This window comes from Odontesthes bonariensis, chromosome 12 (assembly GCF_027942865.1).
Source record: "Odontesthes bonariensis isolate fOdoBon6 chromosome 12, fOdoBon6.hap1, whole genome shotgun sequence".
Classification (NCBI taxonomy): Eukaryota; Metazoa; Chordata; class Actinopteri; order Atheriniformes; family Atherinopsidae; genus Odontesthes; species Odontesthes bonariensis.
In genome coordinates, this window is record NC_134517.1 from 25,753,685 (window position 1) to 25,779,860 (window position 26,176).

Consider the following 26,176-nt stretch of genomic DNA (forward strand, 5'->3'; position numbering starts at 1 on the left):
TGGGCGTCAGCAGGAACAGCGGATGAAATAGTTTGCTTCATTTGGTGCTGTAGTCAAATCAGGAATATGTCTCTGGACATCTTTTTTTTCAGCAAAAATCTTAGAATTTGGGTTTAACCTGCTCTATCAGCATACTCTTAGAGGTTTTTGATATAACTTGCTTGCATTGTTGTGAAAACAATATCAAATAACTCATAAGTGACTTGGTAACTCCGCTTATGCAAAAACAATTATTGCTTTATTTCACATTTATCGATGAGAAATGACTAGAAACACAAAAGAGCCTCATTAACAATGATTGCACACCACAGAATAACTTCACAGTATTTCACAAACAAGACCGACACAATTAGTTACTAAGAAAAAAAAAACAAAGCAGAGAGCAGATTTTACATTCTCCCTACTCGTGCAGCTGAGAAAGTACATGTCATTAATACTACTTCAAAAGTGTCGAAGACACAATGACCTGAAGAACTATGATTTAAGTACAAAAGTGCTACAAAATACAAAGGGAACATTCATGAAATCTAGGAGGTGTCATTAAGGAAGTAAGGTTCACATATTTGGGAACCCAGTTAGGAAGTCTGCTCAGTGCTGCTCAGCTCAACATCCAGCCGATTCTGGATCAGACTCTTTGCTCGTCACGGATAACAAACATGATAAAAGATCGAGTGATTGTGAATCTGTAAGGGTTAGACCTGTTGGTGAGGGCCAACAGAGACCTTCATTCAATATAATATGCTGCACTTTGTTTAATTACCCATTTAGTGTAAAACTGATCAATGATCTGCAGGACCGAAGCCTGAACTTGACCGATTCTCATTTACATTATCTACAAACTTCCTCCGGAGATATTTAAAGCATAAATTCTGCATGAAACAGTGAATCTGTGTCGTTTTTAGAGAAGTAAGAATTTCTGGAATGAAAACAGTCAGATATATAGGATTGAATGCCATAAAAAACAAACAAAAAAAAACACTAAACTTCAACCCCAAAATACACATATCTGGTAATGTAAAAAGAAAAAACACAAAACAAAAAAAATAGTTAGTTTCAGACAATTTGAGGTACAAAACATTCAGTAGAAAAGTGTATATAAACTATGTCATCCATGTGCTTCCAATCTGTAAAACAGTCTAACTAGAAAAAAACAACGAATGAGTGTTCTTTATAAATAACTGGATCCCCCCAATCTCACAATTTCCCACACTTTTGGTGCCAACTATCAAAGAACATAAGGGAAAGGTATGGAAAGAAATATGCGTCCTCATTTGTACTTCATGTACACGGTGGATAACCTATATTAACTTAAATCAATGGCCTAAGACCAAAAATAACCAGTGTGGTTTAGGTTTATGCAGTCCAATCCCACCATCAGCTACCAGCTTCAAAGTGACAAGTGCAAACAAGCTGACTGTACAAGCTTGTTCAATACAAGAACTATGTTTGAGTATTAAAATCTGCTGATTAAAAAATAATCAGATATGTTCGAAATTACAGAAATGTACAAAAAAAACCCCATCAGCACCATTTTATTGGAGGAGGTAAAAAATGTATAAACTGAACTTCTATAAATATATTACTTTGTAAATAGATATGGTTTTGGAGATGAGTGTGGAATCGATTCAAAGTGCTGTTTTCCTTTTTCATTATGCTACTGTAATTAAAAGAGAACACTCTGCAATGCTGCATGTTGCTTTTGCATCATGCCGATGGAAGTTACCTGGTGTAATGTTGGTTAGCTACTCCAAATTTGCTCTTAAAAAAATGGAAAAATCCAAAAGTTGGAGAGAGTTCCACAGATCTGTGGTTGAGTGGCAGGTAAATTAGTTGCCGTGACAAATAAAATGCTACATGAACGTCACCTTCCACTCTGTGGAGAACAAAAGCCAAACGACACGAAGAACAAAAATGAATTCACTTTAGAAAAACATAAATTTGTGGTTAGATGAAGTTGTGGTTATTCCTCTAAAATCCTACAATAAAAAAAAAAAACTGCCAAGTGAGAACGCCGACTCTTATTTTGTATACAATTAATTTGTGTCATAGAAATATCTGACCAGTCAGTTTATAAAGGTAAGCAATCTGCAAATAAAATGATGTCAGAGTGGTTCAAATATCTGTATCGCAGGTCTGACTTCATCCAAACAGGTTGGACAGCGGCCTGGGTCGGAGAGGACTGCTGGGTAGTTCCTCTCCTCTTCCGACCTCTCCTGTGTCCCTGAAGGAAGCGCTGTGGATGATCTGGGCTCGGTGGCGCCCGCGATGCAGCCGGGCATTCAGCCTGCTGAAAGACGTCTTCCTCTGCAAGCCCCCCTTGGTCTTCCCAGACCCTGCTGACTCGTCTGCCGTTTCTGCTGGTGGGTTCAGCAGCCGCAGAGGATTCAGGTTTCCCTGGAGGACTTTGGGCAGCCTCCAGCCTCGCCCTCTGCCGCTGCCGTTTTCAGTGTCCGACTCCGCTCCTGGTGAGGTGACCACTCCTTCCTGCTGCAGGTCGGCGACAAGCGGCGGGGGCAGGTATTGGATGGCTCGCCTCCCGCTGTAATCTCTAGTTTCAGGATCTGCTTCCCAGTCTGACAGCAACACACGAACCACCTGAAAATCCAGACAACACATCCGAACTTCAGGTGAAAAGCAACACACAGTCGGTGTATTTTTTTTCATCAACCTGAAAAACCGCTCACTTCAAAATAGTTACTTTCACAGATAACGTTAAGAGACCTGATGTAAAAGACAATAAATAAGATGATCATTTTTTTTTATCTTGAATTCGTTGTCAGTATTCAGTCAATTAACCAGCCTTAAAAGGTAACATTTGTATTGTCTTGCTGCTATCTTATTAACCTACACTTAAAAATGTCAGTGTTTGTAATTCCTCACCATAGTTACATTCATTACTTTAGAAAAATGGGCTTAAAAACGAATGACTCTACATGCGCAGATAGAGTGTAAGTATTTGCATGCCGCTTTATTGGGCAAGTGAAAGACATGACACCCGACCCCCTGCAACCCACCTGTGTGTGTCCATGCATGGCAGCCAGGTGTAGTGGTGTGTATCCAGCACTTGATCTCATGTTTACATTCACAGGTATGGTGTTCTCCTTGGCGAAGGCCAGCAGCTGGGAGATGAGCTCAGCTTTGCCCTGTTTGGCCGCCCAGTGGAGGCAGGTGAAGCCTGTCACAAAGTCTCTTTTGCTCAAAAGACTCGGTTCGACGGCCAGCAGGGGCTGCAGACTCTCCCACAGGCCGTCCGAGGCGCAAAGCATCCACTCGTGCTCAAGGGGGTCCAGAGTTACCGAGGCGCAGTCCTCATCGGTGGTGGAGGAGAGGATCGATGTTGAGTCGCCGTCGCTCCTCACCGAGTCTCGGATGCGGGGCCCACGGTTGATCAGGGACCTCCGAACCTGCGAGAGGCAGATTACGTAGGAGTTATAGTCTTTAGATTTATTTTTCTGGACTGTTTTATGTTACAACTAACAATATTTGAATATCTATAATTCCTACCTGAGGAGAGCTGCTCATCATCAGCTCTATGAAGTTCCTGCGGCTTCCTTTGGGTGTGTTGATATCCCCAACAGACTCCAGTCCCTCCAATGCGCTGTCTTCAGAGAGGCAGCTGATCAGCATCGCCCGCTGAGATCCCTTTGACACCCTGCGTGCCCCTCTAACCTGCTGGCTGTGGGCCCCAGAGGAGTGGGGCTGGTCAAGATCCTGCATCCCGATAACTGGGGCCGACTCTCGCCTCCTCCTGTCCCTCAGCCTCACCTCCCCTCCTCCAGCAGCATTAGGGGTCCCTGAGAAGGTCTTACTCTGGGATGGGGCAGCAGATTGCTCATTGCCATTTGACTTTTTGTCATTGTCCAGGCTGACAGACGGTGGGCTTGAAGCTCCTGCAGAATGGTCAAACATGTTTTATCTTTGTTATCAAGCTCAGTGCAATTTGCCAAGAGCCCATATCTTATATTTGAAGAGGTTATTGCATAATTTTGACAGACAAGCCACTATACTTTTTTTCTAACTCTTATATTATCATTATGCAAAGCTGCACTTTTTTTTTTTTACTTGAAATTGTTTTGCACTGAGCTCAGGAGAAGCTCTCCAATTTCGTTGTACAATGTATAATGACAATAAAGGGCATTCTATTCTATGTCCTGGACAGGTATGAATAGATATAATTTTTGGGTAACTATTATCGGGCTTCATAGTTTATTTTCTCAAATTATTTTTAACACTTATTGCCAGCTTTCACTAAACCCAATTCAGTAGCCTTCAAAACAATGGTCCAACCCTTACACTACACTGTGTTATACAACTCAGTCGGCACACTAAACCCAAGCCAGATCAACGATGGTGAGCATCAAGACACACAAATGTACAAAAACAATCACGTATACATTAATGTCATCAAAATGGGCGCGTCTCCCTCACCTGTTTGGTCTCCGTTGTCGGGGTTTCCGTTCACATATTTGTTGTCCAGCGTTTCTTTGACGTTACCGTTGCACTCCGTGTGATCGTGGCCGTCTGCGTCCGCACGCATCACCGACCCCATGCTGCCCTCGGTGTCTAAACACACAAATTTCACGCCGTTTTCCACCTTCACGCAGCCCACGCTGTCAACAATGCGTTTCAGCACCTCGCGATCCACCTCCTCGTTTGACTGGTCATTCAACCCCCCAAGTGTAATTAGATGATCGATCAGCTCCATATGTTGGACCCTCCCTCCTCTCTCCAACAGGAACTCCTGCACGGCTTGCTCCGTGCATTGGGACGCCATTATCATCCCAAATGACTGAAACTGATTGCAGTTATTTAGTTTAGCTATGAGACAGCATTGCGAAATAAACCCACGGTCATGCTCATTCACTTAAGTCGGTGGCAGCAGATGACAGCATCTTCTTCAACGGCCTCCTCCTCCTCCTCCTCTCCTCCTCTCCTCCATTGGTAAAATCTATGTCGAGCTTTCGCAGACAGGGGTCGCCTGTACTTCTCTAAAATAATTTTATGATACAAGCAAAGCGCTTTGCTTTTGTCGTCAGAACTAAGCGGGTCTGCCAGTGCATTTTCTAAATGTTGTCAACCTTATTAAACTCTCATATTATTTGTGACGTAACATTTCTCAAACAAAGGTAATGAATAGGCGTAAGACTTATCAAAATCAGCTTGGGAATTTTTCTAACGCGACACAACAGCACGAGAACGGGGAAAATTGAGTTGCGCTGTACCATTATCCAGAAAAGGGGGGTAGGTAAGTTGTTTTTTAAAAACAGCTAAATTTAATTATTGGCTAAGATTTTCTAAAAGCTTAATGTGCATGACTTTGTAAATGTTTGTAAACTAGTATGTCTGCAGTAGTCACCCCAGTTTATAAACCCTGCACTCTTTTAACAATTTTATGAACCAGAATTACCCTCATTTCCACATTGTTCTGAGTGGGCTCGTCTGTCCAGTTGTCGACGGTAGAGGCAAAGGCGCTTCTGGATAGGATTCTGGAATAAATAGATACACAGAATTAAATAAAGAATTGGTTCGTTATTTTTAACTTCTGGATTTACGTTGGATATTAACTTCTGTCTGAAATTATGGCTTTATTGGATGTTGCTCGGCAGCCGGTAAGCATTCTTCTTGCTTGTGGTTTACAAATGACTATTCTTGACAGTTTAGCAGGGAGTGTCCGAGGCTATTATAAAGTTAGCTACCGCTTTCCCGAAGTTATTGAAAACCTGACGTTGTAAACGAGACTTTAGATTGTGATTAATCAAAATAGCAGCCGTTGATATGGACAGGTATGTGGTACATATGAGTTTTTACATGTAACTTAGTTTTAAAAGGAGATTCCTTGTTACATCTCTCATCAAAGTACACTGGGGAGAGCGCTAGCTGGCTAGCTTTCCCATGTTGGTTCATGAAAATATTTCTTTAATGCTGACGCACTGGTAAAATCTTAAAAAAACAAACTTACATTAGTCAACAGAGGTTTAAGTTAGGCAATATTCAGTTCCAAAGTTACGTTGGTTACACGATCGAAGTGATAATGTTGAAAGCTGTTATTGATACACTTGAACAAAGTCGATTGTCCAGAAATACTTTAAAAAAAGTTTCCCACACAGTAGAGCACATTTAATTGAAATCGAGGGGTTTTTGTGAGGGATATTCTGAACGTCAGCAGGTAAAGTCAGTTGGTAGTCTCTGTTTAGGTGACCACCAATACTCAGGATATTTAGTTAGTCCAGATGTAACGCTATTAGAGGAAATGCACCAATCAAGGCTGTTTCACGTGATATTTGGCTTGATAGTCCTTTTTATTTTTGTTGTGTTAAACCTAAAATAAATTTTAGAGAGGTAATGTGCACAAAAAAATGAAAATAAATAATGTTTACAGGGTGCTTGCTCTTTTTGCAAATTAAAATTCCAGACTCTTTCCAGACTTTTTTAAAACTGATACTTTTTTTCCCCAAGACCTTAACTTTATGTACTTGTAACTTGTGTGCCTACTGCCTACTTCATTGGTTGAGATTGTACCAACTGTGTTTATTAGAAATGTTAATTTTTATAGGCTAGTATTCAATGAACAAATGCATTATTCACAGTAAATTATGCTTTTACTGATGAAAACGTTTCAAAACATGAAAATCACAAGTACGTGAATTTCACATCAAACAAGTGTCACAAAAACTATCTATAAAAAAATGAATGAATGGATGGATGAATGTATTTAGAATTTAGAATTCACTCACATCTCATCCCATTAGGCTAATACAGTACGTGACCAGTTAGTAAAATGATAGTTTTATAGCCTACCTTCCTATTTCTCATTTCACAATTTTCGCCTTTGAGCATACTGTAAAATTCTACCATACAATTATTTTCCATACTTTATTAAGACTTTCACACAAAATTCAAGACTTTTCAAGGTCTGGAAAACAGTGCTTCAAAATTCCATACTTATTAAGACGTTCAAGACTTGCGTAAGCACCCTGTGTTTATGTATACATGCATTTATTTATTTATTTAAAAAAAAAAAAGGCAGATTTTTTTTTTTTTTGAAAATTCCTCGAAACTTGCTTGACATCTGGAGGTATGTCAACAACTGCAAGGGACATATTTAGGATTCTCAGGCAAAAATAAAACATGGCTGACATGGCATCCAGGCATCTAAACTTCTACGTCTGACAAATCCCATTTATCCACCTTTCAAGATAAGTGTATTCTTCTATGAAATGATACAGTTGCAGCATCTTAAGAATGAGAAGTCTGGATTCAATTTCAATTAAATTAAATTCAGTTTTTTTTGTATATGGCGCCAAATTACAACAAATGTCATCTCAAGGCACTTAAATAGTATAGTCCAATTCAAGCCAATTGGAGTTCAATTCATTGTAATCATAATGTGTAATGTGTTTTGCAGGATAAAGGAGTTCGGCCCTTGTCCCTCGCTGGCCATGTTGGTTTTGACAGCCTTCCAGATCAGCTTGTCAACAAGTCCATCTGCCAAGGCTTCTGCTTCAACATTCTGTGCATTGGTACCTCAACATACTCAAATATATTACAATATCCCTTTCTCATATGCTCGTCTGTCCTTAAATCTTACTTTGCACTCACTTGCTTACATGCATGCACATACAGCTTTATTTTCTTGCCTAGATTTGCTCTCTGTTTCTTATTAAAATGACTCTATATTTACTTCCTACCCACAAATTATTGTCTCTTTATAATTTTATATATCGACTACAAAGATTTGAGTTTTTCAGTAGCAGTTATTCTAACACCGTTGTGATGTTCTTAAACATGTTTCAGAACATCTAAAAGATGTTTGAAATGTCTCTCAATCTAAGTTATGAAAAAAGATTCAGAAAGACATAATTTACGTGAAACATTAAATTAATCTCTGTGAACCTAATTTTACATTCACTTTTTCTTGTTCTAGGTGAGACTGGTATTGGGAAATCTACACTAATGGACACTCTTTTCAATACCAACTTTGAGAACTTTGAGTCATCCCACTTTGAGCCTCAGGTGAAGCTGCGGGCTCAAACCTATGACTTGCAGGAGAGTAACGTCAGGCTACGTCTCACTGTGGTCAACACTGTGGGCTTCGGGGATCAAATGAACAAACAAGAGAGGTGCGATTAAAATATCTCTGAGAAAATGTGTTATTGACTGTGTGGGACAATGACTGAGCTGTTGGGATGAATGTCATTAAGAAACATTTTTCATTCTGATATAATCTGTCATTTGGATCCCAAATCCCTATATCATATGTCTGTCCTGTAGCTATCAGCCGGTGGTGGACTACATTGACAGACAGTTTGAGAGTTATCTCCAAGAGGAGCTAAAAATCAAGCGCTCTCTGCACAACTACCATGACTCTCGAGTCCATGCCTGCCTTTACTTTATCTCCCCCTCGGGTCATTCACTTAAATCCCTGGATCTGGTTACCATGAAGAAGCTGGACAGCAAGGTAGGAAATGTAACACAGTATTGGGGTTTCAGGCATTTTTAAAGTTAGGGGGATCTTTCTGGAATAGAACAAGTTGTTTCACATAGAAACTGTAATGGAGATATTTTTTGTCATCGTAGATTGACTCAGTACCTTAGTTGATAATGGGCAAGCTACTAAAAAAAACATAGCTAATTCTCCTCTGGTTGCATGTCCATCCATCCATTTTCTATACCCGCTTACTCCAATTCAGGGTCGAGGGGGAGCTGGAGCGTATCCCTGGATGAGTCGCCAGTCTATCACAGGGCCAAGACCGAGACAAACAACCATGCACCCTCACATTCACTCGTAGGGTCAATTTAGAATCAACAATTAATCTAGCGTGCACAATGGGAAGAAGCTGGAGTACCCATAGAGAACCCACGTATACACGGGGAGAACGCGCAAACCCCACACAGAAAGGCCCCAGCAAGGATTCGAACCAGGAACACCTCTTGCTGTGAGATGACAGTGTTTCAGGTTGCATGTGAGGGATAAATTGATTTTGTTATGGCAGCATTTGTAAAAGAAGCTAAAAAATAGCTGGACGAGATATACTATCAGGCAGCCTTCACAGCAGCAACCTTATGGCCAAATAGGAGTTTTTTTCTTATAAAGACCAGAGGACCAATGGGTTCTGATGATTTCAGTTTGTCTGTTTCCTATTTGTTATTGCTACAAAAACATTTCTTTTGCCTGCAGTTCAGAGTCCACATTTCAGTTAATTGTACTATAAAATCATGGCCAAACGATTGAGGGCAACCATTAGCTTCTGATTGTGAAGCAATAACTGCGTCCATAAATTCAGTCTGAAATGACCAGAGCACCATGCTTCACATCAGCCGCTATTCAGAAATGCATAGTTTCTGTTTCATAATGCTCAGAGCAGGGAGGACGAATGGTTTTGAAGCTGGATGCAAATATTGTATTGCTTTAATTTCAGACTTCCTCATTTGCAGCAGTAGAACTCGTTTTTTTTCTGTAAGTATTACACAGAAAAACAATATTATTGAACCTTCTGCATTCAGTATTTTCCCTAAAAGTGAAGAGTAACAGAGGGACTGGCCTGTTGTAAGCGTACATAAGAGAAAATAAACGACAACTCAAAATTACCTATAGGAATAATGTTAAAATATTAAATCTATAAAATGAATCTGTAAAAGTTCCATTGAAATCTTTTGGTAGTACACAACCCATTCTTTATAGCGAGCCTAAAAGACACCGGCATGGAATAACAGCTGTCTGATAGAAGCATCCCAAAGATGGCTGTCTTCAGTGTCATGAACACTGTGTTCATTAGGAGATGATTTGTTGACAAAGCTCAAATGATAGCTGGGTTAAAAATATTTGCTGATCAATGACCATTTTATGAAGATATAAAATGCTTAGAACTTGGAAGCAGTCATTGGAAGAGGTTGCTTATTTTTAAAACAGCTTATTTTTGTCTACATGCAGTGTGTACTGAAGAATCAGAAGGGAACATCACTTGAAAAGTTATTAGAAACGGATGTGTATGTGAGAGAGATTGTGTATAAGAAACTATGCTGGGATGCTTTTAATGTGTGACTGCTGGGAGAGATTCACAATCCGCCGCACTAAACCCGCCTTCCATCACTCTTGGAAGTGGTCAGAAACTTTCCCATGCTCTCTGTGTGTAGCGACTTTGTGTATTTTGTGTGTTTATGAGGTTTTGCTGCTCTGAAGTGGCAGTAACCCCGGATTTGCGTGTGAAAGGAATAGAAGAATCAGTGGAATGCCGTAATCACCTCACGCACACACACTTGAGTTGTCCTTTTGTGTTACTGTACGGAGACACACAGAAAGAGCCAATTGTTGAGTCTGCTGCAGTGACAGATAGTCACTCACTCACACAGCTGTTAGAACAGATCTCCTTGCATCATTTTGTTTTCTCTGCTGGGATCAGTGTGTGTACTGCATGTGTCTACAAGTGTGTGTGGTCTGGCCCAGAAGCTTGCCTAGTGACAACAACTCATTCCAAGCCTCTATTTGGTTCGACAAGATGACAGACAAGAATGCGGGGCCACTTTGGCACCAGATTTAACTGCTGGGCCACAAATAACATCTTGAAATTGGTTTATATAAAGCTTATCTAAAAACAGTTTGGAAACTGATATATTTTTTTTATGAAAAAATGGGGGGGGGGATTACATTTTTGTTGACGATAATGTGGTGGTATGCTTAGTGATATTAACTGTTTCAGAGCAATCGCAACATGTTTGCTAACTTTTTCTTGTTGGTGTAGTTGGTGAAAAACATGCTAACGTCACCATGGGTTGATGTTTCAGCCACTGTCATTGTGAACAACGTTAGTTTTCTTAGTAAAGATTATTTGATTATAAAATTTTTGGAAATCCAATTCTCTGACATTATAAAGATATAAACGTAAAGGGAAGTAAACATCAGTTTAGTGTCGTTAAGAAGGAGGAAGCTCTATGTACGAAGATAGAAGCCACAGAAAATGAAAGAGTACATTTTTCTAGTAGTTTAAATTATTATTATTATTTTTTTTTAATTAATTATTGTCACATATTTTTTATTGTGTGTTTAACATTTTCTACTTAATGAAATGTACTTTGTTATTGTCTTAATTTTGCAGATATTTGTAATGATTAATGAGAGCAGGGTAAGAAGAAGCTGCTTATCACAAACATGCATCCCATCTGACTGTAGGTAAATATCATCCCAGTGATCGCCAAAGCTGACACCATCAGTAAGAGCGAGCTGCACAAGTTTAAGATCAAGATCATGAGTGAGCTGGTCAGCAACGGTGTCCAGATCTACCAGTTTCCACTGGATGACGAGACTGTGGCCAAAGTCAACACGACTATGAATGTAAGAAAACACACTGGGACACACACACTTACAGCTGTACCAGCATCCAGGGGTTTAGGTGCAAGTTCTTTAGGGGAATTGTGGGTAATTTGTTTGAAATTCTTGGTCCACATATTCCCATTGGTGCACATGTTTTTATTTCCCCATCGGTTGAACTTCAGAGCTAGCATTTCTCTGTAGTATCAGAGCAAGTAAAGCTGCAGACATGCTGTTTGGAAGGATATTTATGCCTTTGAATTTGTATGATGAAGAATTCCTGGAGTTTTTGTGGATGATACCTTTGATCTGCCAGTAGGATTGCAAAGGGGTGGAAAATCCCTGGTAAAACTTCCAGAAACTTTCAATGGGAACTTAAGTTCAGAAGTTTTGGAAATTTTCCTCCACACATCGGATGGCGCACGCTGCATTTTTCTGTTGAGTAAGATGACAAGATGGATAGATGTAGATAGTTAGCAGCAATAAATGAAATGGTCTTCAAAATACTTTACAACTGATGTTGTTTGGAATTTTGTAGGGTTACAGAAAACAGTCTTGTAGAAGAAACAGCATCACATTTGAGGCAGCTAGCACCTAGCCTCTTTAATGAAATGGTGCTAGCTAGCGCACATTCAGCATATCTGATTTACCAGTTAGCTAGCTACTGTATGAATACATTATGATTTAATAGTTGCTTGTTAAACTTTAAAACCATAAATGCACGATGCATGTAGTAAGCTGCATGCATACATAGCCATGCAGTAAGTAGTGTGATGTGTGCCTGTGATTGAGGAAAAGCACAGACACTCAACTGTATTTGCATCACATCTGACTGTTTTAGCCAAGCTTATGACATAGTATATTTTTTACCTATTATATTTAAGTTCCCAAGAAAATTTCCAGTTTATTCCCATTAAAAGTTTCCGACTTTGTGAATTCTCTGAAATTTGCAACCAAATATACATGTTTTTACATGTTCTAACAGTTCTATAACTTGTTTACCCTAATATATACTTATTTCTCGCTTTTTTAATTATTTTTTTTATAGGGCCTTTTGCCATTTGCTGTCGTAGGCAGTACAGAGGAAGTCTCCGTTGGCAACAAGATGGTGAAAGCTCGTCAGTATCCATGGGGTGTTGTTCAAGGTAGGCTGGATCTGTGTTTGTGGGTTTTACTGCTCAGCTCAGCCAGATCTAACTCTTTTGCTGTGAAGAAATGAGTCCCTTGGCCAGTGTGATGAGTGTGTGTGTGTGTTTTTGTAATTTAAGCCAACTTCAAGGATAACACTGAAATTTGTTTTCATGTGTGTCAGTGGAGAACGAGAATCACTGCGACTTTGTGAAGCTGAGGGAGATGCTCATTTGTGTCAACATGGAGGACTTGAGGGAGCAAACTCATACACGGCATTATGAGCTTTATAGGCGCTGCAAACTGGAAGAAATGGGCTTTAAAGACACAGGCCCAGAGTGCAAACCTGTCAGGTGAGCTGCACACTCGCCTACACCAGACTATCCAAAGTGCCCAGCTCACTAACATGATATATAACTGACATGAGCTTGTGTGTTTGTGTTTCTATACATAGTTTGCAGCAGACTTATGAAGCCAAGCGTCAGGAGTTTCTGGTGGAGCTGCAGAAGAGAGAGGATGAGATGAGGCAAATCTTTGTGCAGAGGGTGAAGGAGAAAGAAGCTGAGCTGAAGGAGGCTGAGAGAGAGGTACTCGGCTATATCTTCAGATATGTCTTTTGCCCCGGAGGTCCAAAATATTGGCTGGAATGAATATAACTGTTCTATTGTGAATGTTTATTTGGTGGTAATAAGTGTTTGCTTGTTTTTGGTTTAGCTGCAGAGTCGTTTTGAGCAGCTAAAGCGCCTTCACGCTGACGAGAAAGCAGCTCTGGAGGAGAAGAAGAGGCTTCTTGAAGAGGACCAGAGCTCCTTCGGTAAGAGACGAACAGCAGCTCAACTCCTGCAGGCCCAGAGCCTCACAGCCAACGGCAAGAAGGACAAGGACCGCAAGAAGTAAGACGCCTTTCTCCACACTCATATGTATCGCCATTTTCACTCAGAAATGTTGGGGATTTTCAGGAGAAAAATGGACAATTTGGTCTGGGAATCTTTGTTTTTAGCACACAGGAGTCTGAATGGGATATTGTTGGGCTCTGAAAATTGCTGTTTTTCTTTCTTTACAGAATATTTTGAGAAACAGATGAGGCTCATTGTTGTGTTGATAACAGTACAGCCTATATTTCTGCAAGTCATTTTAAGTAGTGAATAGAAAATGGCATACTGGTCAGCAGAAAGGAGAATGAGGGAGCACTTCTCAGCCAGCACTCACCCGACGGTGTTCCAGAGATTTTATTAGGGGAGTAGGTTGAAAAAAAATAAAAATCAGCACCAAGTCCGGAGTGAATGATGCTGGCATTGATGGTGAAAATAGTTTTTTTTTTTTTTTTGTGCTGTGACTCGCTGTTAAGACTTTGTTTAGCTTGCAGAGCTTTGTACGATGATGTACACATTTACCACTTTCTGGTAAAATTACCCCGTGGCAACAACTGCACCAGCTGTCAAAGAAGATTACTGAAAGTAGTTGACCAAACAGGCCCACAGGTCATTAGCTTAAGTGGACATTTCAGTTGATTGCAGTGAAGTGATGAATGCACACAGGAAGTTCTATAAATTGCTCATTTTAATCAAAATTTCTTTTTTTTTTTTTTTTCTTTTCAGCTCTGGCTTCATGTGAAGACTTTTGGATTTGATGGACCCTTCACGATGACCAGCACAACCAATGACATTCTGTTCACATCACCTTCCTCCACTCTAAAACACTAACCAAGAAAACACCACACAAGCCTGCAGCATGAATGAGCATGACTTGCCAAAGTTTAAAGACTGTACACTTTCCATGGTATTTTTTATTTTTTTTTGTAGGTTTGATGGCTTTTTCTGTATTGTTTTTTATATTTATCCTTACATTTGTTTTATATAAATCTTTTATTTTCTGTATACTTAGCTTTTTAACTTTCCAGACTGAGAAGAAACTTCCAAGGGACTTGGACAGGTATACTACAGTGTGAGAGACCTTTTCACTTTAACACACTGCCGTATGTTTTTCATGCTTCTACATATAAAAGCCCTTTTCAGATTTTCTCTTCAGGTAGAGAGCTTGTTAACAATTTTCCACATGCATCTTAAAGTGAAGACTTTAAAAGGGCAATTTATCATAACTTGGCTGAAGTTTTCGCCATAGCTTTGGGTGAAATTGAATACATCATTTTTATTTAAACTACAGCAGCTGCAAGTTGCATTCTTTCATTTTGAATAAAGTAAAATGTTAAATCATCAATAAAACCTTTAACATAATAATGGATGTTGTGGTACAAACACACAACTTACATTCTTGGAAAACCATAGTAACCACACCATTAGTCCTCTGAACTAGCAGGTTGCGAATGCAAGGAAATGTAAGCAGAACACTTTCGAAACATATTTGTAACTACAGTATTTTTTTAATCTCAAAGTGGTTAAATAGTTTAACTGCTTTAGTGAGACATATCTCTAAGGGTTTAAACTGTATCTGTTACCATGTCTGAGAGTTGGTTTTATGCTTTCAGCATGAAGACTTCTTTAGAATCCTACTTAAAGGGCATTATGCTTCCTAATTGCTTCTCTGACTTGAGTACAAAAATCCTACAGCAGCCACACTGATCCTCTTGTGGTCATTGCAAGGACTTCTGAACCTCTGCACTGCATTTACAGTTGGACAGTTTTCTAAGATGGCTTGATTCAGGATTAAAAACGCTTTACAGCGTATACACAAATGTATGTGAAATTTATTTCACTCACTCCCTTATTTTCCTGTTGGCACAAACAGTTAAAGTTTGCAGTTTTCTCTGTTCTGAATCTATGCATCATGTCATGTTGGTCTGTTGTGGGAGCAAAAGAAGAGAGATACTATTTTTCTGTGTTACTGTCTATTTTTACATATTTGTATTCACTTCTCTTTGTACTGTAAAACAACAAGTTATAAAGCAGAACACTGTGGTGCTGGTTTCCAGAAAAGTCTGATTTATAATCAGAACATTAACTCACATTTACTGACACTTGATTCGTAAACTAATGTGTGTTGTTGCCTTGTCTGTGTGAAACACACTAGAAATACACTTTCCTCATACTGATGCCTACAGGAGGAAGCGTGGGACACATTTGTACTACGACACGTAAGGAACAAACAGTATTATGTGGGATTTTTTTTTCTCTTCTTTTTCTTTCTTTTAAAATAAAACTGTATTTTTGTCATGCCACATTGTGTTTGTTTATTGAGGGAAGAGGTGCGGGTAAACATAAATGGTTAAATTTAGGACACAGATACCACACGCTGTCTTGTGCTGTCTAGTAGAGGTTAGTTTCCCTGCTGTCTCTCACCCTCCAGCTCTAGTGCCCTTCAAGTGACTCAAGTGCTGGCTCGCAGATAGGTGGAGAGACAGGTCTGACATATAGCCGGGGTGTGCTGATCGATTCACTGCAGGAGCCTGCAGCACCTTGCTGGTGTTAGGTAGGGAAAAGTACACCCAGAAGAAACTATTTTACAGTGGCAAAACAGGGAGGTGTGTTTATATGTGAGCAGACATGTTTAGCGACTGGGTGATTTCACCCACATTCTGGGAAAAGGTGTAAACACTATCTCGGTACTGTAGAGATCTCTACAAAAAAAAGAGAATTAAAAATCAGCTACTCGCTTACCTCAGAGACAGCAGTTTGAGTGTCAGAATCAAGTTCATTTTTTTCTGAAAAACATAAATCCAGGATAGCTGTCATGCACCTGCACTGTCAAGTGCACACATATTCCTATACACCTACCCTTGTCACCTTTTTGCTAGTCACTCTAAATGCAAATGGAGGTGATCATTGTTGACAGGCCTGACTCCAGGAGAAATGAGGTTGTCATTTAGAGAGAGTGTCAGCGATGCTCTGAAATTACCAATTACACACGTTGTCCATGTCAGGTTTTTGCTTGAGAGTGTGAAGAGAAAGAGGGTGATAAGAGGGGGGGGGGGGGGGGGGGGTGAAAATAGGCATACCTCAGCACCATGTCTATAATTATAAAGGCGGTAATAGTCTGTGAGACATCTATACTCAGTGTTGCTCAGAAGGCTTCACATTGTGAGAAAAGATCATTCGAATAAGAACAGTAAATGATTCTCAGGATGAATTGTCAAAGGGTCCACCGTTAAGTCCATATGGGCTACACGGTTAATGTGTTTGGTTTGTATCAAAGCAAATACACGGGAATTGTTTCCTATAATTTTCTATTTTGCCTCCATTGAAAAGATGCAAGCAGATGCAAAAACAAACAAACAAACAAACAAACAAACAAACAAAAAAAGCCCACAGGAAATCTATTTTAAAACAAAGGCATTTATTGCGAAAAATGCACTTGACATGAAAAAACAATCATATCAACCACGGGTCATCAGTACAAGACGATGCATAATGATCACATGGTAGAGAGCGCTGGAAATGGCCAGCACAGAGCATGACTTCAATGGCACAAAAGGCCTATAAATATTCTGCACAATATAGAATTATATATATTTATATAATCTTGTTTTACTCTGTTTCACTTACTGTACCAACTGTCTCTCTCTCAACTTAGTCCTAATGAGGCATGAGCGTCCATAAAGTTTATTTTTTGTGTAAAGAGCTACATACAGAGGTCTCCTCCCACTATCTTTCTCTCTTTCTCACACACACACACACACACACACACACACACACACTCACACATACAATTTTCCATAAGAACAAATATGGCTGACATTTAATTGAAAATGGCAGAGTGAGCACTCAAGCTTCCTGGGAGGAGAATATACAATGCCCAGGTATCAACTTCAAACTGCCTAAAAGGCATCACGTTTGAAGAGGCAATTCAGAACAGGTGCCGTATAATGAACTGGGCTTCCTCTTGGTGAGTGCTGCCAGAACAGGACTGAGTGTGCCAATAGTGGTGCCTCAATTGGTCCAAATCAGCAGGCTATTTGGGTAATTTCACATAAGTTCAATTGAAAACTGAGCATCATATGGATGTGCCAAGTTCCTGCCCAGAAGGAATTACAACTGCTTTGTAGAGCTTAGTCACATTTTTCGAGCTGTCACCATAAGCTTTCAAAAAGTATTTTACAACCAGGAAGCTGAGCTGAATGATGAGCTTAGGTCACATAATTTAAACACATAGAAAAAAAAATTGAAAACCAGAACTTCAAGTTATTTCATCTAAAGTGACCACTGTGCAGTGGTTTTATTCCTGATGTTTTGACTGTTGTAAACTCTTTCTACTCAGAGCATCAAACCCCGTGGAAAGAAAACACTGTTTGAAATCTGCTGAACTGCGTCACAAACAAGAAACTGTGATTAACTTTTTCACAATAGAAATTTGAGTCCATGGTTCAGGAGGTCTCCAAATATATAAAGGAAAAAAAAAACCTGCTCAGGAATTGTCGAGAGTTGATCTGGGATCTGCTGGTTTTAATTATTGAGCCAAACAGAACAGAGCTGATTGAAAACAACCAGCAGGCCCATCATAATGACAGAAACTGGGCAAGAGGCCACTGTTCTGCAAAGTACAAAGAGTATAAGTTTGTGTTTGATGACATATGTAGGCACTAAGGTTTGAATGACAGATTTCCAAAGAAAACAGGGTTTTGTTTACATTGATGCTTTGAATAACTAATGCAACTTTCCTTTTTGTGAATTTCAGGAAAACGGTTGCATTTTCAGCTTGATTAAACCAAAATTCCCCAATCGAACTCAGAATATATTGGTTACGTATATATGTTGGACGCTTACATCAAATGAGAATAAATAGACATAACCGATCAAACATTTAATGTGTTAAAAATCATACAAAGTCTATTCATATCCATATAGTAACTGAATAACTCGAGTTTGTGTGCGCTGTGACCTAGTGCAGGATAATAATTCAAACAGCACAACTTTTTTGGTTGATGATTTTAGATGATTTTACGTACCATGACGAGTCACCTCCACTTCACAGACAAATGAACAAAGAATAAGTCATTTTCTTGTGCTTGGTTTTTAAAATTGTTGGCCTGATCTTCTTTTCAACTATGTTGAAAATACATCATAATATATTCAACAAAACCACTCGGGGGGGTATTACAGAATATTCCAAATTCAAGTCTAATTTATTATCTGTGCTCTTTTCTTATGTGTTGTGCTTGTATTCCACAAGTCTTTGAGGATCTTGTTGGATGACCTCATAACTAGTGTGAAATACATCTGGATAATAAATAAGTGAAGATTCCAAACTCTCTTGATCTTACAAAGTTTGGCCAATTTAGAGATGTTTTTCAAAAGATGAAATGAAAAAAAAAGAGGTGGTTTTCTGCCATCTTCTATGGTGATAGCAATGCAGGTAACCAAGGAGGCGCAACAGTCACTAACAGACACTCTGTTTACACTCAGATTAGTATGAATGACACATTTTTGTGCTTGGTGGTAAGAAAAGCCTTGTCTTTGTGTTAGGATCTGAGTGTAGGTGTTTTTCTGTCTCCACAAAAAGGACAGAGGGTAGAGGATTGTGGCAGAATGTAAACTTGACTAGATCCAAGCTCCAAGATAAAAAAATGTAAAGGCTGGCAGTTGTTTTTATCAAACATTTGTGTCCTGCCTTCTGACTAGCAGGTATCTCCTTGTCCAGTCAATTGTACATTCGTTCAAGAGCATTGAATCTGCACATTTATTTTCACAATGTTGGTGCAGTCGGACAAAACTATCGACGGCTTCCCAAGAAAAGTCTGAGGAAGACGAGTTCCTGTTAAAAAATAACCTTCATGAAACAATTTGTTGTATTTCCAGTAATGAATTTCCGATGAACTTTTTTTGTTTGTTTCTTCGCGGAAATGTTCATGTTTCAAACTGAAAAGGCTGGATAAAGATTAGTCATTTTGCCTCACTACTTTGTGCCTGTTTACAGAAATAAATCATGTTAAAACAGAGGGATTTGGCAGTAAAAATCCCCATGACAAGTAAATACATGTTTAAAATACTGTATATGTGTAAATAGAGGTGGGTTCTGACATTATCACCAAGTGCATTTCTTTGTTTCTAATCTCGTACCAAAGTTCAAAAACAACTTTATAAATACAAAAAAAACGATGTAAATAAGTTTTGGTGTGACTTTCTGTTTCTTCTTACATTCAACAAGCCAGCTAATTCAGTTTAATCTGGCTTTGGGGGTTTACGAAAGTCTAATTTAATAAAAGTTCAAAGTTGCAGACATTTAATTAAGACATATAAATAGAAAAATGAATTACCTAATTCGGTCTTAACTTTTTTGCACCACTGCTTTTAAATTAAATTTCTTGTGAAAGATTATCACAGCAGGACAACACAAACACCTATTACAACACATAAAAAACGTAATAATGCTACATGCATTCCTAACATATACTGGGTTGAAAAGAAACATGTGCTTGTTGTCACAGATTAGACATGGAAATGTGCTTACAATGATCCTGGAGTGTAGGCTGGCCGCTTCCCCCAACACCTGGCTGTAAAATTTCTCTTCTCAAACAAAGAAAGCACCCGGATTCAAGTTCTGAGGTCTCGGTGGAAAAGCAGAGCTAATGCTTTTTGTGCTAGTGCTTGCTGGTGGATGACGCCAAAGAGGAGAACGGGGAGGCAGGGCTCATCTTTTTGTGCACTTTGAGTCTGTGGCTTCAGTAGTCAACATCGCGGGTTTGAAGCATGAGTGATGAGTAAACCCTTCCCTGCTTCTTGTGTGGCTGGCCTGGTCGAAGCCGGAATAGCTCTCCCAATTAGTATGTGTGTATGTGTGTAAATTAGTTGGACTAATATGGCTTTTCTGAAGACTGTTATCAAGAATTATGCTTTGTGGCTTCATCAAATATGTTTCAATGTAAAACTCCAGAGTTGTTTTAGAGATTAATGCTTCAACATCAGCATATAAAATGCAGTTCATCACTGAAATCCAGGTAAATGACATTTGTGAGCAAACTAGATGTGTTTTCAAGTAGTTTGTTCGTGTATGTTTGTTCTTGTTTTTCTATATTCATAAGGTCCAAAGAGGAGGATCCCACTATAATTGTGGGGTCTAACATGTTTTCTGGAAACAAAATGGTGGACCCCACAAGTTTAAAGGACTTTTTGAGGGTTGAAACTTTTTTTTCCTGGTCAGAGTTAGAATTAGGTTTTTGTTAGGTTTAGGGTTAGCGTTAGCCATTTAGCTGTGATGGTTAGGGTTTGGGTAAGGGGCTAGGGAATGCAGAATATCTATAATGAATCACTACAAAGATAGAAAAACAAGTGTGTGTTTGTGTGTTGTATAACTCAGAAACAGGAAGATGTTTGCTTGTCCACTTGTTGCAATTCAGAAGCCCTCAACAAAGCTGCCAGGAAACAGTCCTGTCTGTCCCGTCCTCTGCAGGGTGCCTTTGTACCAACCGTCCTCCCTCTTCTTATGAACAAATACCACGTCCCCTTCCCGTAGCTCAATCTCCGCCTCACTCTGCGGAGGGTAGGGAACCACAACCCGATACCTGCAAAACAGAGAAAGAGTTCTAATATACATGATGCTGTGAACAGCATGGATAACGTCCCATGACTGAACATCCATCCATCCATTTTCTATATCCACTTAATCCAACTCAGGGTCGCGGGGCGCTTGTATATTGACCGAGATACAAGTCAATAATGCTCTTTGACAGTAAATCTTGTCTTTGATTATTGGTAACATTCTAAAATCCTGACTTTGATGAACCAGAACATTCTACAATCTTGCATTTGACTTACAGAAAATCGGCTTTGTGTAACATCAGACTTTTGTCTTAGATGGAAAAGGTTACACTTGGTGATGTGTCAGATGATTCTGCAGCATTTGGCTCTATTTATTTTCTCCCAGTTTGCAGGGATGAAAACATGTCTCATTGGTGGACACATTTTTTTCTGGGTGTGCTATGCTTTGAGCTTTACCGCCTCGTTTGAATCAAGTTTCCAAAGGATCTGAAATTCACCAAAATAATGGTCACAAAATCGTCTGCTTCACTCTGATTGCACAAGCTGTTTTCAGTAAGAGGCTTTTTCAGCTCCATGCAATAAGAGCTAACACTGGAAGTCATCCCTGCCATCAGCAAAGACCTAACATAATGACGATTTTCTTCATTGCAACTTTTTGTTCTTCTTCTTCTTATCCATTTCTATTTGTTTACTCTACTTATAACTCCAATTATTCCTTATACTGCAACAATACAACTTTCCTTTTAGGATTGATAAAAAAATATTATTCTATTCCATGTACAAGAACAGGTCTGCATCTCTTTCTGTGAATACCAACTAACCAACTCCCAGAGCAGCAGGATACTGCTGACAGTAATGATACATACTACCATTAAATGCTTCATTCCTCCTCAATGTCCTGTGACACAACTGAAGTGTCTATAATCACGCTCCTGACTTTTATTGTTTTTCTCTAAGGGGGGATAAAATGTATGTTAGAGTGTGTGTGCTTATGTGAATGAGAGAAGAAATAAGATGTTCCAAACTGATCAACTGAGTATAGATGCATCTCCAAGGAATATAGAAAGATCTATAATGTTTCAAATCAGTATAAAGTGCTGCTTTTGGTCAACACTAAGAATTCTAATGTAACATGTTGTATTGTATAGTGTAGATTGCATATGCCAGCTGATTAAACAACAATAACACACTGGAAAAGGTTGTTTTTATTCTTTTTATGATAAAATTCTAGAAGATCCTGGTCTTTATTTCAGTCTTAGTTGGATCCACAGTAATGACTTATTGTTTTTTGAGCACACCTCTGGGTGGTTCTGACTCTGTTTTCACTCATTCTCTGCTTACGCTTTTGTTATCATTGACTCTCTAAGGACCACTTTGAATGCCAAATTCCTCTCACCCAAAATTACACAATGCTGTAGGAAAATATTTCCTGTTGTATGCAGATGCAAGTTCAAAAAGTGTTGTTTTTGTCATCATTGTGTTCGGGCATTCAGCCTTCAAGCGTGTGTTTATCTCTATGTTTTCTCCTGTGTGTGAGGACCTACCTCTCTCTTGACAAAGGTTTTGGCTCAGGTCTTAGAACCATCAGAGCATTGCCAGCTCGTGTTGCAGGGGGAGACATGGGGAAGTTGGTATCCAGAGATCCAGATTTCCTGTGTAGAGGCTCCAGCCCAATGGCGCCCGCCATCTCGCTTTCGATTGGACAGGAGCCGGCGCGTCCCTGTGAAGCCATTGGACAGGAACCTGAACGGGCATGGTGGTGATGGTGGTGAGGATGGTGGGTGGGGTCGGTTGCAACAGCGCCTTGACCAGACAGTAAGGGGTCACGGGTGGGTGGAGAAGATGGGGGCGAGCGAGGTTTCTTCTTAGCTGCTGCCCCTGACAAGAGCTTTAATAAACCCGCTGCTTTCCTCTCCTTCTGAGGATGAAAAAATGAGAAAAGACATAATGGGGGTGCAAGGAATTATACAGAAATAAACCTATTATAGATTTATAGGTTACGATTTTTACATTGCGTCTGACGTATGGAGTAAACAAACGTGTACAGGAAGGGATCTACAAGTTACTGTAGCTGCATCACCTTCTCTGAGTATTTATGATAAGCAGAGCACATTGTATCAAATTTAAAAATGCCAAACTATTCCTTCAAACAAGTTTACTGAAACAGAAATTTCTGATGTATCAGACAGCTTAGCTGGATATCTTGGTTTTCCAATCATACAAAACCAAAAACTAAATCCCCATTATGGTTAGCTTGCTAATATACCAGATGTGGGGGAAAAAAAAAGTTGACACATGAGAACAGGTAGAGCTTCTCTTGTTAAAAATTCTTTCCCCACACAGTAACTGTAATGTCACTTGGGACTCATACTCATGGCTCACAGAGATGAAAACAGCGATGTGACTAATTATTACAAGTCAGAATTTACAGTGTGAACCCCTTCTCATTCAGAGTGTATTTTGAAGAGAGATATAACTAAGGAAAGTGGTTCTGTAACTATTTTTCTTGCTAAAGACATGTGCAGCTGAATAGCCTGTATTGATTTAAAGAGAACGTGTTTCTTAATGGTACCTGCAAAGGAAAACCAATGCTTTTCAAAAGGTTTCTTTTGTAAGTGATTATGAAAGAACAGTAGAATACTGCCCATTCAGTCACACTATTGCAGCTTGACTGCATATTTATACTCTCAAACATGACAGCATGGATCAATATGGAGCAGGCCTGAGAATGGGATGATGCATAGGGCTTTCATATTAGATTTAACACACTAGCTGCAGGATCATGCAGCAGATATTTTGACACTTGGATTATTAGTGTTTAAGTAATTGATGCATGTATCAGCTATAGTGTTTTCTCACAGTAAGGAGTAAGTAATCTCCTGGTTCTGCATGTTTTCACAAAAGCGTGAAGTCTCGTAAAAACACACACAAATGATCTATTGTATTCCAGTCGATGAAAATTCAGCAAGTTTCAATTTAACAAAGCAAGGCAAGGCAAGGCAAGTTTATTTGTAGAGCACAATTCGTACACAAGGCAATTCAAAGTGCGTTACATTCTAGATGCAACAACCCCTACAATTCAGTGTTGCTCGTCTAATCATGTGCACAACACGTTTTGAACCGTTTAACATCTTGAGCAACAAACACAAGGTTGATTTCACAATTTCTGGGCTTCTTTTTTCAGTTCTGATGTTTCAGTTCATGTGAGATCTCAGTTTTCAGTGATTCACATAAAGACATCTTCACTGCACGGATTCGAGTTGTTCTCGTTCTAACTGCAGAATGAGAGCAATTGGAATTCCAGTTGCCCTGGAAAAAGAAACGCCTCTGCAGTCAGTTAAAAGTGTCTCCATGTTCTTCATGGGACATTTTCCAAGTCCTTTCTATTCATTTTCTTTATTCCAGCTGAAATGACTTCAGCATGACAACAGCCTGTTCCTGCACAAGCTAAAATCAAATGACTTTCCTGTGTCTACAAAGGCAAAACAAAGGCACTTTAAATGCTGCTGTCTGTTAAAGTTTAGCTCACTGGGGAAATTAGTCTAGATTATTTTTGTAAAATGGTCCTGTCAAAAAAAGGAAATGGCAGCCCTAAAGAAGACACATCTTTTATTGTTTTCTGGTATTTTAACGTGTCACTTGGTTCACTGACCAAAATAATCAGGGGATTAATACATCCTGAAAATAAGTATCAGTTGTACCACTAATCACCAAGATAAATTCAGCTGCCAAACACTAGACAACCAAACTCAAACACACTGGTATCTAACACATGTGTGCTTTATTGCGCTAGTGATAGTGACAGCCTACCCAAACATTCTTCCCAAATTCTTGTTAAACACTCTTCGCAAAGTAACTGATGGAAACTCTACCAGAACAAAAAGAGACATGAGAACAATTCCCATTCTTTAAAAGCAGGCTTAGAACAGAGGAGGAAAGAAATGAGAGCTCAGCAAATCACTTAGAGTAGCTTTTTGAACACTCATAATAACTGGAAATCCTCATACATTCTAAAACTATATGCTTTTCCTAAATACAGAGATTTCAGTATTACCTATTTGCTATATTTCTCATAATTCTTTCTGGCACGGTACTGAAACACACTCTCGTGAAATGTTCAACAGCTTTGGTAACACAGATTTTCTGCCTGTTATGCAAATACAGATTGTCTGAATTTTAATTTTAGAGAAAGATGTGGGGACAGAAAAGGTAAATGATAATGAATGAATGGAGGGAAAATGGAGGGATATCGAAAGAAAGGGGTGGTGGAAGTAAACCTCAGGTATATAAGCAAAAGCGTGTAGGAAGCAAGAGAAAGACAGGAGTAGAGAGAGAAGGTGAAAAGTAAGTAGAGAGAGTGGAAGACAGAGAGAACAGAGGGATTTAGGCAGAGAAAAGGGGGACGGGTTGAAAATAGCCCAAATAGTGAATAATCACTCCTTCTCTTCTTTCATCTGCAGGCTTAAAGGCTTAATCTGCCTCCTGTGAGTGTGTGCTTGTCTTTGTGTGCCTGTTTACAGTATGTGTCAAACTGCTGGTGTTGTTCCAAAACAAACCACTAAGAGGCAGCAGAGACTCACAATCTAACTGACAAGCAAGTCAAGTCTTATTCTGCGTCATTTTATTGTGTTTGTTTATGATGTTTTCTTTTATTTGTTATGTAAGAAACATGAAAAGATAGACAGAAAAAAAACATGGTAAGTTCATGTTCATAGAATCAAAGAAATATAATATATTACCTAAGATTAATTTGTATATTATGTATATATTATATATAAAACTGCAGCTGCTTTGTGTGTAGTGGATTTTAGTCCACAGTCCTCCTATATTAACCTGAAATACTGTAAGCCCTCTGGACTGCAGCTGCCTTGTGAATACAGACTTCTTGGAAATGGCGTGTAACACATCCTGGTGTCCAGAACGATATGGACGGTAATGTGGGCTGCACTCGAGACAGCATGTCAAACACAGATTACCCTAAACTGTGTCAGCCAGGCAGTAAACATAGCTGCTTTGTCATTTCCTCTGTAACAGAGTGTATCTGTATCATGCCTCATTTTGATGTTTCCTTTTCTTCTTTATATATAACAGGTCTGGGCTTTTTGTTCCATTGCCAATTAACTGATTTTCAGTTAGCTATGCAACAATGAAGCCAACAGTAAGAAAAATTAAGCTGGATTAAATTCAAGCTTTCTATGCAATCCTTTACCATTGGTACTGTACATTCATCCATGGTACCCTGAATTAATTACACCTAATAAGGTAGAGAATGTCCACTGGCACATCATATGCACACACAAAGCTATACACATTA

At 39.2% G+C, this 26,176-nt stretch overlaps 3 protein-coding genes across 5 annotated transcripts in view; 1 reads left to right on the forward strand and 2 right to left on the reverse strand.

Moving 5' to 3' along the window:
• Positions 1 to 2,059: 2,059 nt before the first annotated feature.
• sowahca (sosondowah ankyrin repeat domain family Ca) lies at positions 2,060 to 4,889 on the reverse strand. Its single transcript, XM_075478744.1, has 4 exons — positions 4,429 to 4,889; positions 3,505 to 3,890; positions 3,015 to 3,404; positions 2,060 to 2,595 (listed from the first exon to the last, which is right to left on the reverse strand). Exons 1-4 carry the CDS (start codon positions 4,778 to 4,780, stop codon positions 2,140 to 2,142), a joined length of 1,584 nt encoding a protein of 527 aa, XP_075334859.1. The 5' UTR covers positions 4,781 to 4,889; the 3' UTR covers positions 2,060 to 2,139.
• A 550-nt stretch (positions 4,890 to 5,439) lies between these two features.
• Positions 5,440 to 15,608, forward strand: septin10 (septin 10). The gene is made up of 10 exons (XM_075479876.1): positions 5,440 to 5,609; positions 7,406 to 7,520; positions 7,925 to 8,120; positions 8,272 to 8,458; positions 11,168 to 11,329; positions 12,354 to 12,450; positions 12,618 to 12,786; positions 12,888 to 13,020; positions 13,148 to 13,326; positions 14,032 to 15,608. The coding sequence occupies exons 1-10, from the start codon at positions 5,580 to 5,582 to the stop codon at positions 14,045 to 14,047; spliced, it is 1,284 nt and encodes a 427-aa protein (XP_075335991.1). The 5' UTR covers positions 5,440 to 5,579; the 3' UTR covers positions 14,048 to 15,608.
• Positions 15,609 to 16,706: 1,098 nt separating this feature from the next.
• The window catches only part of LOC142396788 (E3 ubiquitin-protein ligase SH3RF3-like), a 90,022-nt gene continuing 80,552 nt past the window's right edge, over positions 16,707 to 26,176 (reverse strand). For 2 of the 3 annotated variants that reach the window (XM_075479880.1, XM_075479877.1), the window contains 2 exons: positions 22,407 to 22,780; positions 16,707 to 20,885 (listed from right to left, as the gene is read on the reverse strand). In XM_075479880.1, coding sequence (XP_075335995.1) covers positions 20,717 to 20,885; positions 22,407 to 22,780 — 543 coding nt within the window. In that variant the 3' untranslated portion in view covers positions 16,707 to 20,716. The remainder of the gene's footprint in view (positions 20,886 to 22,406; positions 22,781 to 26,176) is intronic. The other variant, XM_075479878.1, reaches the window with a different exon arrangement.

What these genes read in the sequence shown, in the direction of transcription:
- sowahca (XM_075478744.1), bottom strand. Translation starts at nt 4,780, where the DNA reads ATGATAATGGCGTCCCAATGCACGGAGCAAGCCGTGCAGGAGTTCCTG. An exon ending in CGACAACGGAGACCAAACAG is followed by an intron (nt 3,891 to 4,428) that starts GTGAGGGAGACG and finishes ACCATTCTGCAG; the next exon opens with GAGCTTCAAGCCCACCGTCT. An exon ending in TGATGAGCAGCTCTCCTCAG is followed by an intron (nt 3,405 to 3,504) that starts GTAGGAATTATA and finishes TGCCTCTCGCAG; the next exon opens with GTTCGGAGGTCCCTGATCAA.
- septin10 (XM_075479876.1), top strand. Translation starts at nt 5,580, where the DNA reads ATGGCTTTATTGGATGTTGCTCGGCAGCCG. An exon ending in CTTCAACATTCTGTGCATTG is followed by an intron (nt 7,521 to 7,924) that starts GTACCTCAACAT and finishes TTCTTGTTCTAG; the next exon opens with GTGAGACTGGTATTGGGAAA. An exon ending in AAGTCAACACGACTATGAAT is followed by an intron (nt 11,330 to 12,353) that starts GTAAGAAAACAC and finishes TTTTTTTTATAG; the next exon opens with GGCCTTTTGCCATTTGCTGT.